At 46.1% G+C, this 12,812-nt stretch overlaps 1 protein-coding gene across 5 annotated transcripts in view; it reads left to right on the top strand.

Moving 5' to 3' along the window:
- The window catches only part of PLXND1 (plexin D1), a 109,857-nt gene that overhangs the window by 50,883 nt on the left and 46,162 nt on the right, over window positions 1-12,812 (top strand). For 4 of the 5 annotated variants that reach the window (XM_073574967.1, XM_073574966.1, XM_073574970.1 and 1 more), the window contains exons 2-3: window positions 6,516-6,692; window positions 12,667-12,798. In XM_073574967.1, coding sequence (XP_073431068.1) covers window positions 6,516-6,692; window positions 12,667-12,798 — 309 coding nt within the window. Of the gene's footprint in view, window positions 1-93; window positions 133-6,515; window positions 6,693-12,666; window positions 12,799-12,812 lie in introns of all 5 variants that reach the window. The other variant, XM_073574969.1, reaches the window with a different exon arrangement.

The following is a 12,812-nucleotide window of genomic DNA, read 5'->3' as shown; positions in this document are numbered from 1 at the left end:
TTCAATAAATGTTTGTATTTTAACATTCATCCAGCGCTGGAGATCTTTCTTCTCAAATGTCTGAAATGTGAACCTGCCTTTAAATCTTTCCAGGTTACCTTTCACTGACAGCAAGCAGAGATTTTGTAAATGGTAAGAATTTTAATTGCAACTTACTTTATTAAAGGGTTTTCCAATATTTTTTTTTTTTACGGCTGGACAGAAAGCAGGTGTTGTGGTGGTGGGGGGCACTAAAGTGACTACATTACACACCTAGCCGGTAAATCCCCTGCTGCTCCAGCTCTACCGCTCTCGTGTGTCATCCATCTTTCTTAGCCGGCTTGCAGTGATGGTAGGATGGTGATTGGCTGTAGTGGTCACTTGGACAGCTATGATAAAAGACTGATAGAGGGAACGGCTGAGCAGCGGTACTGGAGTATTGGGCAATTTTTCTGGATGGTTTAGTGCATCACCTGGATCTAAGCCATTTTTTAAATATCTTGGACAATCCCTTTAATTTTAATGACCCCCTTTTACAGGCATTAAAGGGCCCCTGTGGACCTTGTATTTTCATCCCGGATTGACCAGTGGAGTGCAGTGTGGCAGTGAGGGGGTTACTGAGATGCGGATGACGCCCTGCACACTGCGTGCGGTTTTCTGACACTGTTTTGCGGCACACTTCGCCGCTGCCTTGATGCGGATAGAAATGTCTCCACATCCCGGGCTGTCAGCGCCTCCTAATCCCACTTCAGATGCTTTGATAACACAAGTGCGGGTGCAGCAGTGGTCGGCGGCGATGATCACTTCTCTTAACAGGAGGATCGGATTCTGGTTGCAGTCCCATGACAGTCACAAGTGCGCAGGAGAAGGGCAGACGTAGTGTCAGGTTCCCATGTGAGGTTACAGGGCAAAGCCGAGCAGCCAGAGCTGAAATCAGACATGGAAATGCTGCATCGCATCTGCAGGCTGAAATATGGGACAACCTTGGCCGGGCTGCACACTACCACCAGGGAGGGAGATAAGGGGGCATAGCCGGAGGGCAGCTGGGGTATTGTGCCGGGGGACGCCAACAAGCTAAGTTCTCATATTTATAGTATTTAGACAAAGTACTGGGGCAGCAAACTTGTACCTTTACCCCTGGGTGTAAGAAAGCCCCTCTGTGGCTCTGGGATGGTGGGCTCCACTGCTGAGTGATACCAAGGGGCGATAGAAAATCAAAAATACGATTCCCATTGCACTTAAAGAGAAACTATGACAAAGACATTTCACAAAGTTACAATAGTGAGCTGGTACTACCACAGTCACTGGACCGAGGGAGCCTCCACTCTTGGAGTTACAAAGGTGCGGGTGCAAATACGAAGTAAGGATGCCCCCGTGCACTCCAATGGGCATCGTAGGTTCCCAGGTCCATTCCTTCCTGTGGGAATAGCAGGAACATTAGTAATGAGCTGCACCATAATGGGTGCAGGAGCTGCAATGGCACCCGGGTCCTAGAGTCTGAGGGGCCCAATATGAGAAGACCATCACCAGCCCGGTTAGAGATTTTGCATTCAGGCCCCTGGAGCTTACGTTACCCTTATGGTTTTGAAGGACAGACTTAAAAAAAAAAACAAAAAAAGGCATCGGGGGCGCCGTCCTGAAGCTGATCAGTGGGGCCCTTATTAAAGGCTCCATCATAACCCATAAGGCAAGGTTCACATTGTATCATACAACCGCAGATATAGGTAGCTGTATATACGGCTGCCATAGACGCGCACTGACATCTGTACACTGCTTGGTACACAGTACCCTGTGTTGTGCACTACAACCCCCAGCATGGAGGCGTCCATGGTCCTGACGGTCTGTGATCAGCTTGCACAGTTCAGATCTGATCACCCGATGACTGGCGCTGAGATCTGAGCCATTACGTGAGACATCTCCTGTTGGATGTGACAGATGCCAGCTCCGCTGCCAGGTATCCGTGCGAGTGTCAAGCATCTGCCCCTGATAACGTGTGAACAGCGGCGTCCGCCTGCCTGGAACCGCCACTCTCTGGATCCATCTCCCCGCCGCACGCCTCACACTAATCTAATGAGCGCTGATAAAAAGCCTGATAGTGCTCCGCTCCGTGATCATGGATTCTGCTGAGTGTCAGCTGCCAGAGACCGCCGCTGTTTACCACCCAGATCTGTGCAGCGAGTATGTGTGCCACCTGGGTCTGCTGGGAACAGCTGCGGCAAGGCAGCAACAGGTTATGGCTGAGTACAGCTGCATCAGGGTGCCACCTGGGTCTGATTGAACACAGCTTTACATAGGAACCATCTGAGCCTGGGTGGGCACATCTGGGGCCGGTTGTCACTGGGGACTGTTTGACTACAGTTTTACCGGGGAACTTTCTGAGCCTGGATGGGTACAGATGGGTCCAGGTGCCACCTTTATCTGATTGACTGACTACAGCTTTACCAAGGAGCCATCTGATGGGTCTGGATGGCCACAGGAGAGTTTGGGTGCTACTGGGGTATGATTTAGCTTTACCCAGAAATCCTGTGAGCCTGGATGGGTACAGATGGTTCCAGTTGCCACCTTGATCTGATTGACTACAGTTTTACCAAGGAACCATCTGAGTTTTTTTGGGTACAGTATTAGGATGCCACCTGGATCTGATTGACAGCTGTACCAGAGAACCATCTAAAAATAGTAGAGCTGAACATGGTGCCATCCGGGTCTTACTCGGTATAGATAAACTAGGATATCATCAAATGACTACTACCTTTCCAGTAAAGTATCTGAGCCTAACTGGGTACAGCTGGGTGAGGGTGGCACTGGGGACTGTTTGACTACAGCTTTACTGGGGAACCCTCTGAGTCTGGATTGGTACAGATGGGTCCAGGTGCCACCTTGATCTGATTGACTAAGCACAGCTGGGTTTGGGTGCCACTGGGGTCTGTTTGGCTACAGCTTTACCAAGGAAACTTTTAAGATGGGTTCAAGTGTCACCTTGATCTGATTGACATCAGCTTTATCAAGGAGCCATCTGTGCCTGGATGGGCACAGCTGGGTTTGGGTACTACGGGGGTATAAGTCAACTTTACCAGGGAACCGTCTAAAATAGAACAGCTGAACATAGTGTCATCCGGGTCTTACTTGGTATAGATATATTAGGATATCATTGATTGACTTCTACCTTTCCAGTAAAGTATCTGAGCCTAACTGGGTGCAGCTGGGTGAGGGTGGCGCTACGGTCTGACTGGGTAGAGTTCTAAAGGACGGGGTACAATGTGTTTAGGGTGACACTATGGAATGCCATGGTGTAGCTAGATCGGCATGCTGCATGAGTATAACCAGATCAAGATGGTTCTGTTTCAGTTAGTTCAGAGTCAACATGGGTCTCCGCCACTTTGGACGGACTATCTGGTCATAATTTGCCCCTTGGTTGGACATTGGTATAGTGGGTGCTACTGGAGCGGTCCAGCTGGATATAGTTGGTTCTGTACCAATGGACTAGGATATTGGCCAAACACAAACCAGTCCATCCTGCAGGCAGGTCTAATCCATCTATGTAAAAGAAAGATGCCACAGGGTACTCGGCAAGGCTGCGTCCATCAAGTCCAAAGGCTTACTATGGTATTTCAGCAGGGAAACAGAACTGGGCAGAGATCCGGAGAACCATAGATGAGAGCAGAACATCAGCCATGGCCTCATTAGCCCTGGCATCAATGGGAAATGGATGGGCCATATACAGGGGTCGGGACCTTTCCTTCAACATGGCGGTCGTCTGTAACCATCGCACTTCCCTTGGATCTGCCCTTCTGTAATAGGACGATATAACCCTTTGTCCTGTATGAAGGACCAGTGCCAGAGAACGCCGGGCACACTTCTGAGCGCCATTGAGGTCTCAGATCCTCTCTTTGTTTTACTGGCAAGGGCTGCAAACAGCTGTGAGGATGAGGGGGGTTGTATTCCATAGACTCTAGATCTAGTCACACAACTGGAAACATCTGTGGCTGGAAATCCTGGAGAGCGCCATGTGTGGGGAAGTGTGTGCGGCCAGCAGAATAATCCCGCCAGACCTACACATATGGCCACGGCAGGCAATGTAAGCACTGCAGGCATTCCTCCCAGCCCATAGCCGGGGATGCGAGATCCAGGGTAATCTCTGTCTGGGTCTTCACCGAAAAAACAGTGATACCTAAAGAGAATAAGCCTCTTAGGGTAATAGTAGTAGTTGTAGACAGCCTTAAAGGTGAAGTATAACAAGTAAAGCATTACTCATTAAATCTTGTTTAAAGTTACTATGTGACAAATGTATCCCTTTAAGTGACATCATTTAAAGGGTATGTCCACTTGTGATTTTTGATTGCTACATTACATCTAACATAAAAAGTAAAGCAACATTTCAATTGATCTTCATTAAAAATGTACTATCGTTTTGAAACTACAGCTCCTATACAGGTTTATGTGTCACCATAGTAACAGACTACAAACAAAACAGATTGCGTAGTCTGATTCCACCTCCTTCCATTTTTTCAATACTTTTTGCTAATATAGAATTGAATGTATGTCAGTAAAAGAGGCGATAGATAGGAACAAAGGAACCCGATTGCCAGATTGGACTAAAGAGGGTTTACTTTATTTGTAGTTTATTAATATGGATGGAGACACATAGATTTGCAGTGGAGCTGCAGGCACAAAATGTTTACACTTTTTTTATTTTTTACCTAAATATCTGTATTTTGGCTAAACATAATTTTTGAAGTTGGGTTTATAAATTTTTTTTTTTTTTTTCTCGGATTGTCTTCAGTAGCCGCTGTGCTGCGTGTTTCTATTGCTGGCTGTAGAATGAGTTAAATGAGAATCCATCAGTGAGCTCGCTATTACGAGAAGCATTTGTAATCTGTCTATATCTGAGCTCCTCTCAGCTGATTTATCATCACACAGACCTCATCATCGTTGAATGTGCAGGTAACAGAGAGCCTGAAAAAGCAAAATGGTGCAAATTTTTTCAATAAAACTCAACTGAAAAAAAAATATGTTCAGTTTCTTAATATGAGACATGAAGGGATCTTAAGTGATTCTTAGTAGAAAGTTCTTGTTGGTGTCGGAAGCGTCTGAACAAATAAGTTGGTAACTTTACAAATGTCGCTGACCCCCGTCTGAGACGAAGGATCCAGGATGAGTGTTTGGGGAACTTGGGAATTCTGCAACATAAGTCCGATGGAATTTTCTAAATTTAGGCTGCATGATTCTCAGGGCTGAGAAAGAAGAGGGGGGTCTATGCAGATCAGCGAGAGGAAACATCGGCATCGGTCAGAGGAAGATCATAACATGCTGCAACAATGTATCAGCAGCAGTCTTGTGACTCTTCTGTATCTAAACGCCAGTCGTCTACACCTGTGCTTCACTACAACACCCAGCATGCCGCCAGAATGAAATTTCTCGCAACACTGTAACTGGGTCCAATTTATTATTTTTGGGGGGCTTAAGTCGCTTGTCTGTTTCGTTGCGTATGTGTTGCCTTTTTTTTTTGTGCCAAACTGGCGAACGTGGTTTGTAAATTTTGCGCAAAATCAAAAAATGCCCTTTTTTTTCCCCCCTTTAACCCTTTTTGTGCCTTTTTAGACCAAAAAAAAATCAAGTTTCATTAAAATCTCTCGCGCCTCTAACATTTACAGAAAAAAAAAATTTAAGGTGAATTTTGAGATTTTTTTCTTTAATGGTCACAATTGATGAATCAGCTGGAAACAAACTCCGCCATCATAAAAAAAAAACATAAACAGGCGAGCTCATATAAAATGGGCATGAAAAAAAAACCTCAAAGTAGAAGAAGAACTTGGCACAAATCAAGAATAAAACGAGACAAAAAGGCGCAAATAATCAATCGGGTCCTTTGTGTTTCAGATCTTCCCCATTTCCCAGCGCTCTGCTAGCTGTCAGTGAATAGGCAGATAGCCGAGGTACAGTGTGACGAGCCGGGTCGGTCTCCATCACTTGGTCTTCAGCCGTGATGCACATGCGGAACGTGCAGATCGCTGCGCGCGGCTCCGGGGAGCAGTTTGCTTCGGAGTGTTTCTGTTTAGAAAAGTATTTTTATGTTGTGTTTTATTTGCGTGTGCCCCTGAGGAGGATGCATGGCGAGCGATGGTGGGGGTGGGGGTGTCAGCCGCCTTGGCACAATCCCAAATAACAGTTTGTAGTAATTATCCCAGAGACTCCAGACAGAAACAATTAGACCCTGATTATTCAATCCCATGTTCATTGGCAAGTGTTGCGAGCGCCCTGGCAACTGTAGGGTTAAAGGCCCGACCCTCTAACCTTTTGCTGAAATGAGCGATTTACGTAACGATAAAATCTATGTATTTTATGATCTGGATATACAGACCCCCCCCCCCCCCCCGGGTGCCTCCGCCTTTGGTTCTCATAGCGGCTCCATGAAATTGATTGAGCTGATGGTGCCAATGTCTATTATAATAAGTGTGTTGTGCGGCCGGGTGCCCCCGGTGCCCTCCGCGCGGCTCTCACCACTTCCCTTGTCTCACACTGCTCTCTATTCTTTCCAGCTGCAAGATGAGCAGGAGGACTGTGGAGCGGCTCATCTCCAGCACCCGCTCGCTATCAATCGGCCTCTGTCTGCCACCGCGCTCTTCAAGGCTCCGGGGTTGACCTCAGTGGCGGTGGCCAATGTCAGCGGCTACACGGTGGCATTTCTGGGCACAGCCAGCGGGCAGCTTCACAAGGTAATTCACGAGATGGTGCCACCTGTCTGATCAATGGATGTCAAAGAAAAAGAATGTGTCATAGATAATCTAGATAGGTAAAAGAAGATTGAGAGATAGATAATAGATTAATAAATAATAGATAGATAAAAGAAGATTGAGAGATAGATAGATAATAGATTAATAGATAAAAGAAGATTGAGAGATATATGGATAGATAATAGATAGATAATAGAGAGATGATAGATAGATATAGAGAGATAATATATAGATGATGGATACTAGATAGATAATAGATAGATAGATAGATAATAGTTAGATAATTGTGGGTTTCCTCCGAGTTCTCCGGTTTCCTCCCACACTCCAAAGACATACTGATAGGGAATTTAGATTGTGAGCCCCATCGGGGACAGCGATGGTAATGTATGCAAAACTGTAAAGCGCTGCGGAATATGTTAGCGCTATATAAAAATAAAGATTATTATTATTAATAAAGAGATTATTGTAATAGATAACAGATGGATAATAGATAGAAAATAGATAAATTAGAGATAATAGATAGAAGATAGATAATAGAAGATTGCGGGATAGCTAGATAATAGATGATGGGTTCAAATCCCACCGAGGACAACATCTGCAAGGAGTTTGTATGTTCTCCCTGTGTTTGCGTGGGTTTCCTCCGGGTTCTCCGGTTTCCTCCCACACTCCAAAGACATACTGATAGGGAAATTATATTATCAGCCCCATTGGGGAGAGCGATGGTAATGTCAGTAAAGCGCTGTGGAATACGTTAGCGCTATATAAGCAAATCATAATAAATAAAATAGATAATATATAATAGAAAGATAATAGCAGATTCTGAGATAGATCAAATGATCGATCACTTTCCCAGAATCTGAATATTCTGGATAAAGGGGTACTTTGTCCACAATCATTTATCATCTATAAACTACAAGTTTTTGCTTGGAGGGGGGGGGGGTGACAGACGGGGCCTCCACTAGTTATCATCACAGAGAGCTGAACACAGAGGGCAGAATACCCCATTATAGACTCTGGTAGTCCAGAATCTGTATCACAAAGGTTCGCGCCCCAGCAGGATTTCTGGATTATCAGAATGTCAGCAAAGTAACGTCAAATCTCAGATAGACAGAGGAGTCTGGGAGTATAAACTTATGACAACCTGCGACACACTCAGTGCAGGAATGAAGGTGTCATAGATTTCTTGGCCTTCTACATCAGCCATGGAATGTGTCCTCAGACCTTGTGGGGGGCATCACAGCCGTGGACCAGACCCCAAGCACAGGACAATAAAACTTTCACACTCCTTACCTATGAACTGTTCCAATATTTATGGCCACAGCTGTTTCTCCCCTTCCCACAGTGATAGTTCTGCTTCCCGTCACTTGTCTTATCTATTGCATTATTCCTGTGTCCTGTTGTGTATAAATGTGATTTCCAATTTTCTGTTACTTTATGCCTCATGAAGGGATCCGAATAGTCTAGATTTCTATTTGTTACCATCTTTTCAGTTAGTCATTAAAAGGTATCAACCACTGAGGACTCTCAGATATTAATAATATGGTAAATCTCAATACAGTTATGCTGCTTGCAGAAGTTTACAGCGAGGGTGCCTTTACTTCTGATGGCCCACTGTATACTTACCTCACACTTTCCACTTGATTTCCACTTTGCTGGTCGGCAAAGAGTTCGGCACAAGCACCAAAATGTATTTCAGCACCACATGGCGCAAGTGTCACCGGACAGACGTAGGGTGGGGGAGGGGAAGTAACGGCACCTGATCTTGGTCACGTCTGATCCCGCTGGGTGATGTGGTGGGATCTTGGTGAGCACCTGCTCCTGGTCACGTCTGATCCTGCTTGGTGATGTGGTGGGATCGTGGCGAGCACCTGCTCCTGGTCACGTCTGATCCTGCTGGGGGATGTGGTGGGATCGTGGCGAGCACCTGCTCCTGGTCACGTCTGATCCCGCTGGGGGATGTGGTGGGATCGTGGCGAGCACCTGCTCCTGGTCACGTCTGATCCCGCTGGGTGATGTGGTGGGATCGTGGCGAGCACCTGCTCTTGGTCACGTCTGATCCCGCTGGGTGATGTGGTGGGATCGTGGCGAGCACCTACTCCTGGTCACGTCTGATCCCGCTGGGTGATGTGGTGGGATCGTGGCGAGCACCTGCTCCTGGTCACGTCTGATCCCGCTGGGTGATGTGGTGGGATCGTGGCGAGCACCTGCTCCTGGTCACGTCTGATCCCGCTGGGTGATGTGGTGGGATCGTGGCGAGCACCTGCTCCTGGTCACGTCTGATCCCGCTGGGTGATGTGGTGGGATCGTGGCGAGCACCTGCTCCTGGTCACGTCTGATCCCGCTGGGTGATGTGGTGGGATCGTGGCGAGCACCTGCTCCTGGTCACGTCTGATCCCGCTGGGTGATGTGGTGGGATCGTGGCGAGCACCTGCTCCTGGTCACGTCTGATCCCGCTGGGTGATGTGGTGGGATCGTGGCGAGCACTTGCTCCTGGTCACGTCTGATCCCGCTGGGTGATGTGGTGGGATCTTGGCGAGCACCTGCTCCTGGTCATGTCTGATCCTGTTGGGGGATGTGGTGGGATCGTGGCGAGCACCTGCTCCTGGTCATGTCTGATCCCGCTGGGGGATGTGGTGGGATCGTGGCGAGCACCTGCTGGTCACGTCTGATCCCGCTGGGGGATGTGGTGGGATCGTGGCAAGCACCTGCTCCTGGTCACGTCTGATCCCGCTGGGTGATGTGGTGGGATCGTGGCGAGCACCTGCTCCTGGTCACGTCTGATCCCGCTGGGGGATGTGGTGGGATCGTGGCGAGCACCTGCTCCTGGTCACGTCTGATCCCGCTGGGTGATTGGTGGGATTGTGGCGAGCACCTGCTCCTGGTCACGTCTGATCCCGCTGGGGGATGTGGTGGGATCGTGGCGAGCACCTGCTCCTGGTCTTGTCTGATCCCGCTGGGGGATGTGGTGGGATCTTGGCGAGCACCTACTCCTGGTCACGTCTGATCCCGCTGGGGATGTGGTGGGATCTTGGTGAGCACCTACTCCTGGTCACGTCTGATCCCGCTGGGGATGTGGTGGGATCTTGGTGAGCACCTGCTCCTGTTCACGTCTGATCCTGCTGGGGGATGTGGTGGGATCTTGGCGAGCACCTACTCCTGGTCACGTCTGATCCCGCTGGGGATGTGGTGGGATCTTGGTGAGCACCTGCTCCTGGTCTTGTCTGATCCCGCTGGGGGATGTGGTGGGATCTTGGCGAGCACCTACTCCTGGTCACTTCTGATCCCGCTGGGGGATGTGGTGGGATCTTGGTGAGCACCTGCTCCTGGTCACGTCTGATCCTGCTGGGGGATGTGGTGGGATCGTGGCGAGCACCTGCTCCTGGTCACGTCTGATCCTGCTGGGGGATGTGGTGAGATCGTGGCGAGCACCTACTCCTGGTCACGTCTGATCCCGCTGGGGATGTGGTGAGATCGTGGCGAGCACTTTCATGTGGCTTTCCCCAGATCCTGACTGTACAATGCACCCATGGAAACTTTTAGAACTTTTCTAACTTTTTTTCTTTTTTCTGGATGTTAATAATGCAGAATATGCTGCTCCAGATTTTTGTCTCACCTTTACCTAGTAAATATGCACTGCCGCCCCTCACCCGCAGAACTTGTGGATTCTGCATTCGTACCTTTCCTGTGAAAATTGCAAATTCACTTAGCAATGAAAGAGATTATTTTCCAGGCCTGAGGTCTGGCTGCTGCTCTGGATGAATGACAGAACTCTAGTGATTATAATTGATCACTATGGGGGATCACTGAGATCGGCTGCACACATCCGCTGCCCTTCATCACTGTCCATGTTTCGCTCTGTTCTGGTCATTATGGTGATCTGATAAAACTCTCCTGTATTTGCATGGATGTCGCCTCCTATCTCCGGCGATCGCTCGTTTTCCATCTCACACATTGCTAATCCAATTCTACCCACTCAAGGAGACCTCTAACCCCCATTAATAGCAGGTAATTGAAATCCACGTTTCTGGGAGAGGTTGTGATAATACATTAACAGCTGGAATGAAAGCTTCCCCAGGATCTAATCCTCCGGAGGGGAGGCCGCTCATTAGGGATCCTGGACACAGAATTTCATCTCACACCTATCTCCCCTGATAACACCGCACTATAGCGTCACAGCCCCAGTAATGTAGCAACAGCCAAACAGATGTAAGTGCAAAGCTGTAATTGAGGTGACTTAGATCTATGGGAGAGAACGGCTGATGTTGTGGGGGGGCACTGATGAGTTTATTAATCCCAACAGGCTGTGGCGGCAGAGTGACGAATCTGAGGTTATGAGCTGGAGGGTGTAATTTTTGGAAATGTTTTTTTGAAATTTCTTCAGTGGTCAGAGATTATTGTTTTGTTGTCAATGACAGCAGCGGCCTGAGGAGTATGAAGCCCTATGTACAGGAATATATCTACTATAATACTGCCCCTATGTACAAGGATATAACTACTATAATACTGCCCCTATGTACAAGAATATAACTACTATAATACTGCCCCTATGTACAAGAAGATAACTACTATAATACTGCCTCCTATGTACAAGAATATAACTACTATAATACTGCCCCCTATGTACAAGAATATAACTACTATAATACTGCTCCTATGTACAAGAATATAACTACTATAATACTGCCCCTATGTACAAGACTATAACTACTATAATACTGCCCCCTATGTACAAGAATATAACTACTATAATACTGCTCCTATGTACAAGAATATAACTACTATAATACTGCCCCTATATACAAGAATATAACCACTATAATACTGCCCCCTATGTACAAGAATATAACTACTATAATACTGCTCCTATGTACAAGAATATAACTACTATAATACTGCTCCTATGTACAAGAATATAACTACTATAATACCGCCCCTATATGCAAGAATATAACTACTATAATACTGCTCCTATGTACAAGAATGTAACTACTATAATACTGCCCCTATGTACAAGAATATAACTACTATAATACTGCCCCTATGTACAAGAATATAACTACTATAATACCGCCCCTATGTACAAGAATATAACTACTATAATACCGCTCCTATGTACAAGAATATAACTACTATAATACTGCTCCTATGTACAAGAATATAACTACTATAATACTGCCCCCTATGTACAAGAATATAACTACTATAATACTGCTCCTATGTACAAGAATATAACTACTATAATACTGCCCCCTATGTACAAGAATATAACTACTGTAATACTGCTCCTATGTACAAGAATATAACTACTATAATACTGCCCCTATATACAAGAATATAACCACTATAATACTGCCCCCTATGTACAAGAATATAACTACTATAATACTGCTCCTATGTACAAGAATATAGCTACTATAATACTGCTCCTATGTACAAGAATATAACTACTATAATACTGCTCCTATGTACAAGAATATAACTACTATAATACTGCTCCTATGTACAAGAATATAACTACTATAATACTGCCCCTATGTACAAGAATATAACTACTATAATACTGCCCCTATGTACAAGAATATAACTACTATAATACCGCCCCTATATACAAGAATATAACTACTATAATACCGCTCCTATGTACAAGAATATAACTACTATAATACTGCTCCTATGTACAAGAATATAACTACTATAATACTGCTCCTATGTACAAGAATATAACTACTATAATACTGCCCCCTATGTACAAGAATATAACTACTATAATACTGCTCCTATATACAAGAATATAACTAATATAATACTGCTCCCTATATACAAGAATATAACTACTATAATACTGCCCCTATATACAAGAATATAATTACTATAATACTGCTCTTATGTATTATCAGGTATCACTATTAGTAGCCATATACATATCATTAATGAATACTGGTCTATACTTTGGCAGATTAACCTTGATGCCAGTATGAATATTGTCAGCAGACAGTCAGTACAGATCGCTCGGGGGCAGCCGGTCCACCACATCATGCAGTTTGACCCTGTGAATCCCACCTACCTCTATGTGATGAGCTCCCACCAGGTAACCTGTGGATC

Source organism: Dendrobates tinctorius, unplaced genomic scaffold, assembly GCF_039654945.1.
Source record: "Dendrobates tinctorius isolate UK_male_01 unplaced genomic scaffold, ASM3965494v1 ptg000041l, whole genome shotgun sequence".
NCBI lineage: Eukaryota > Metazoa > Chordata > Amphibia > Anura > Dendrobatidae > Dendrobates > Dendrobates tinctorius.
Note: the sequence above shows the minus strand (reverse complement) of the source record. Positions and strands in the feature narration are given on the sequence as shown.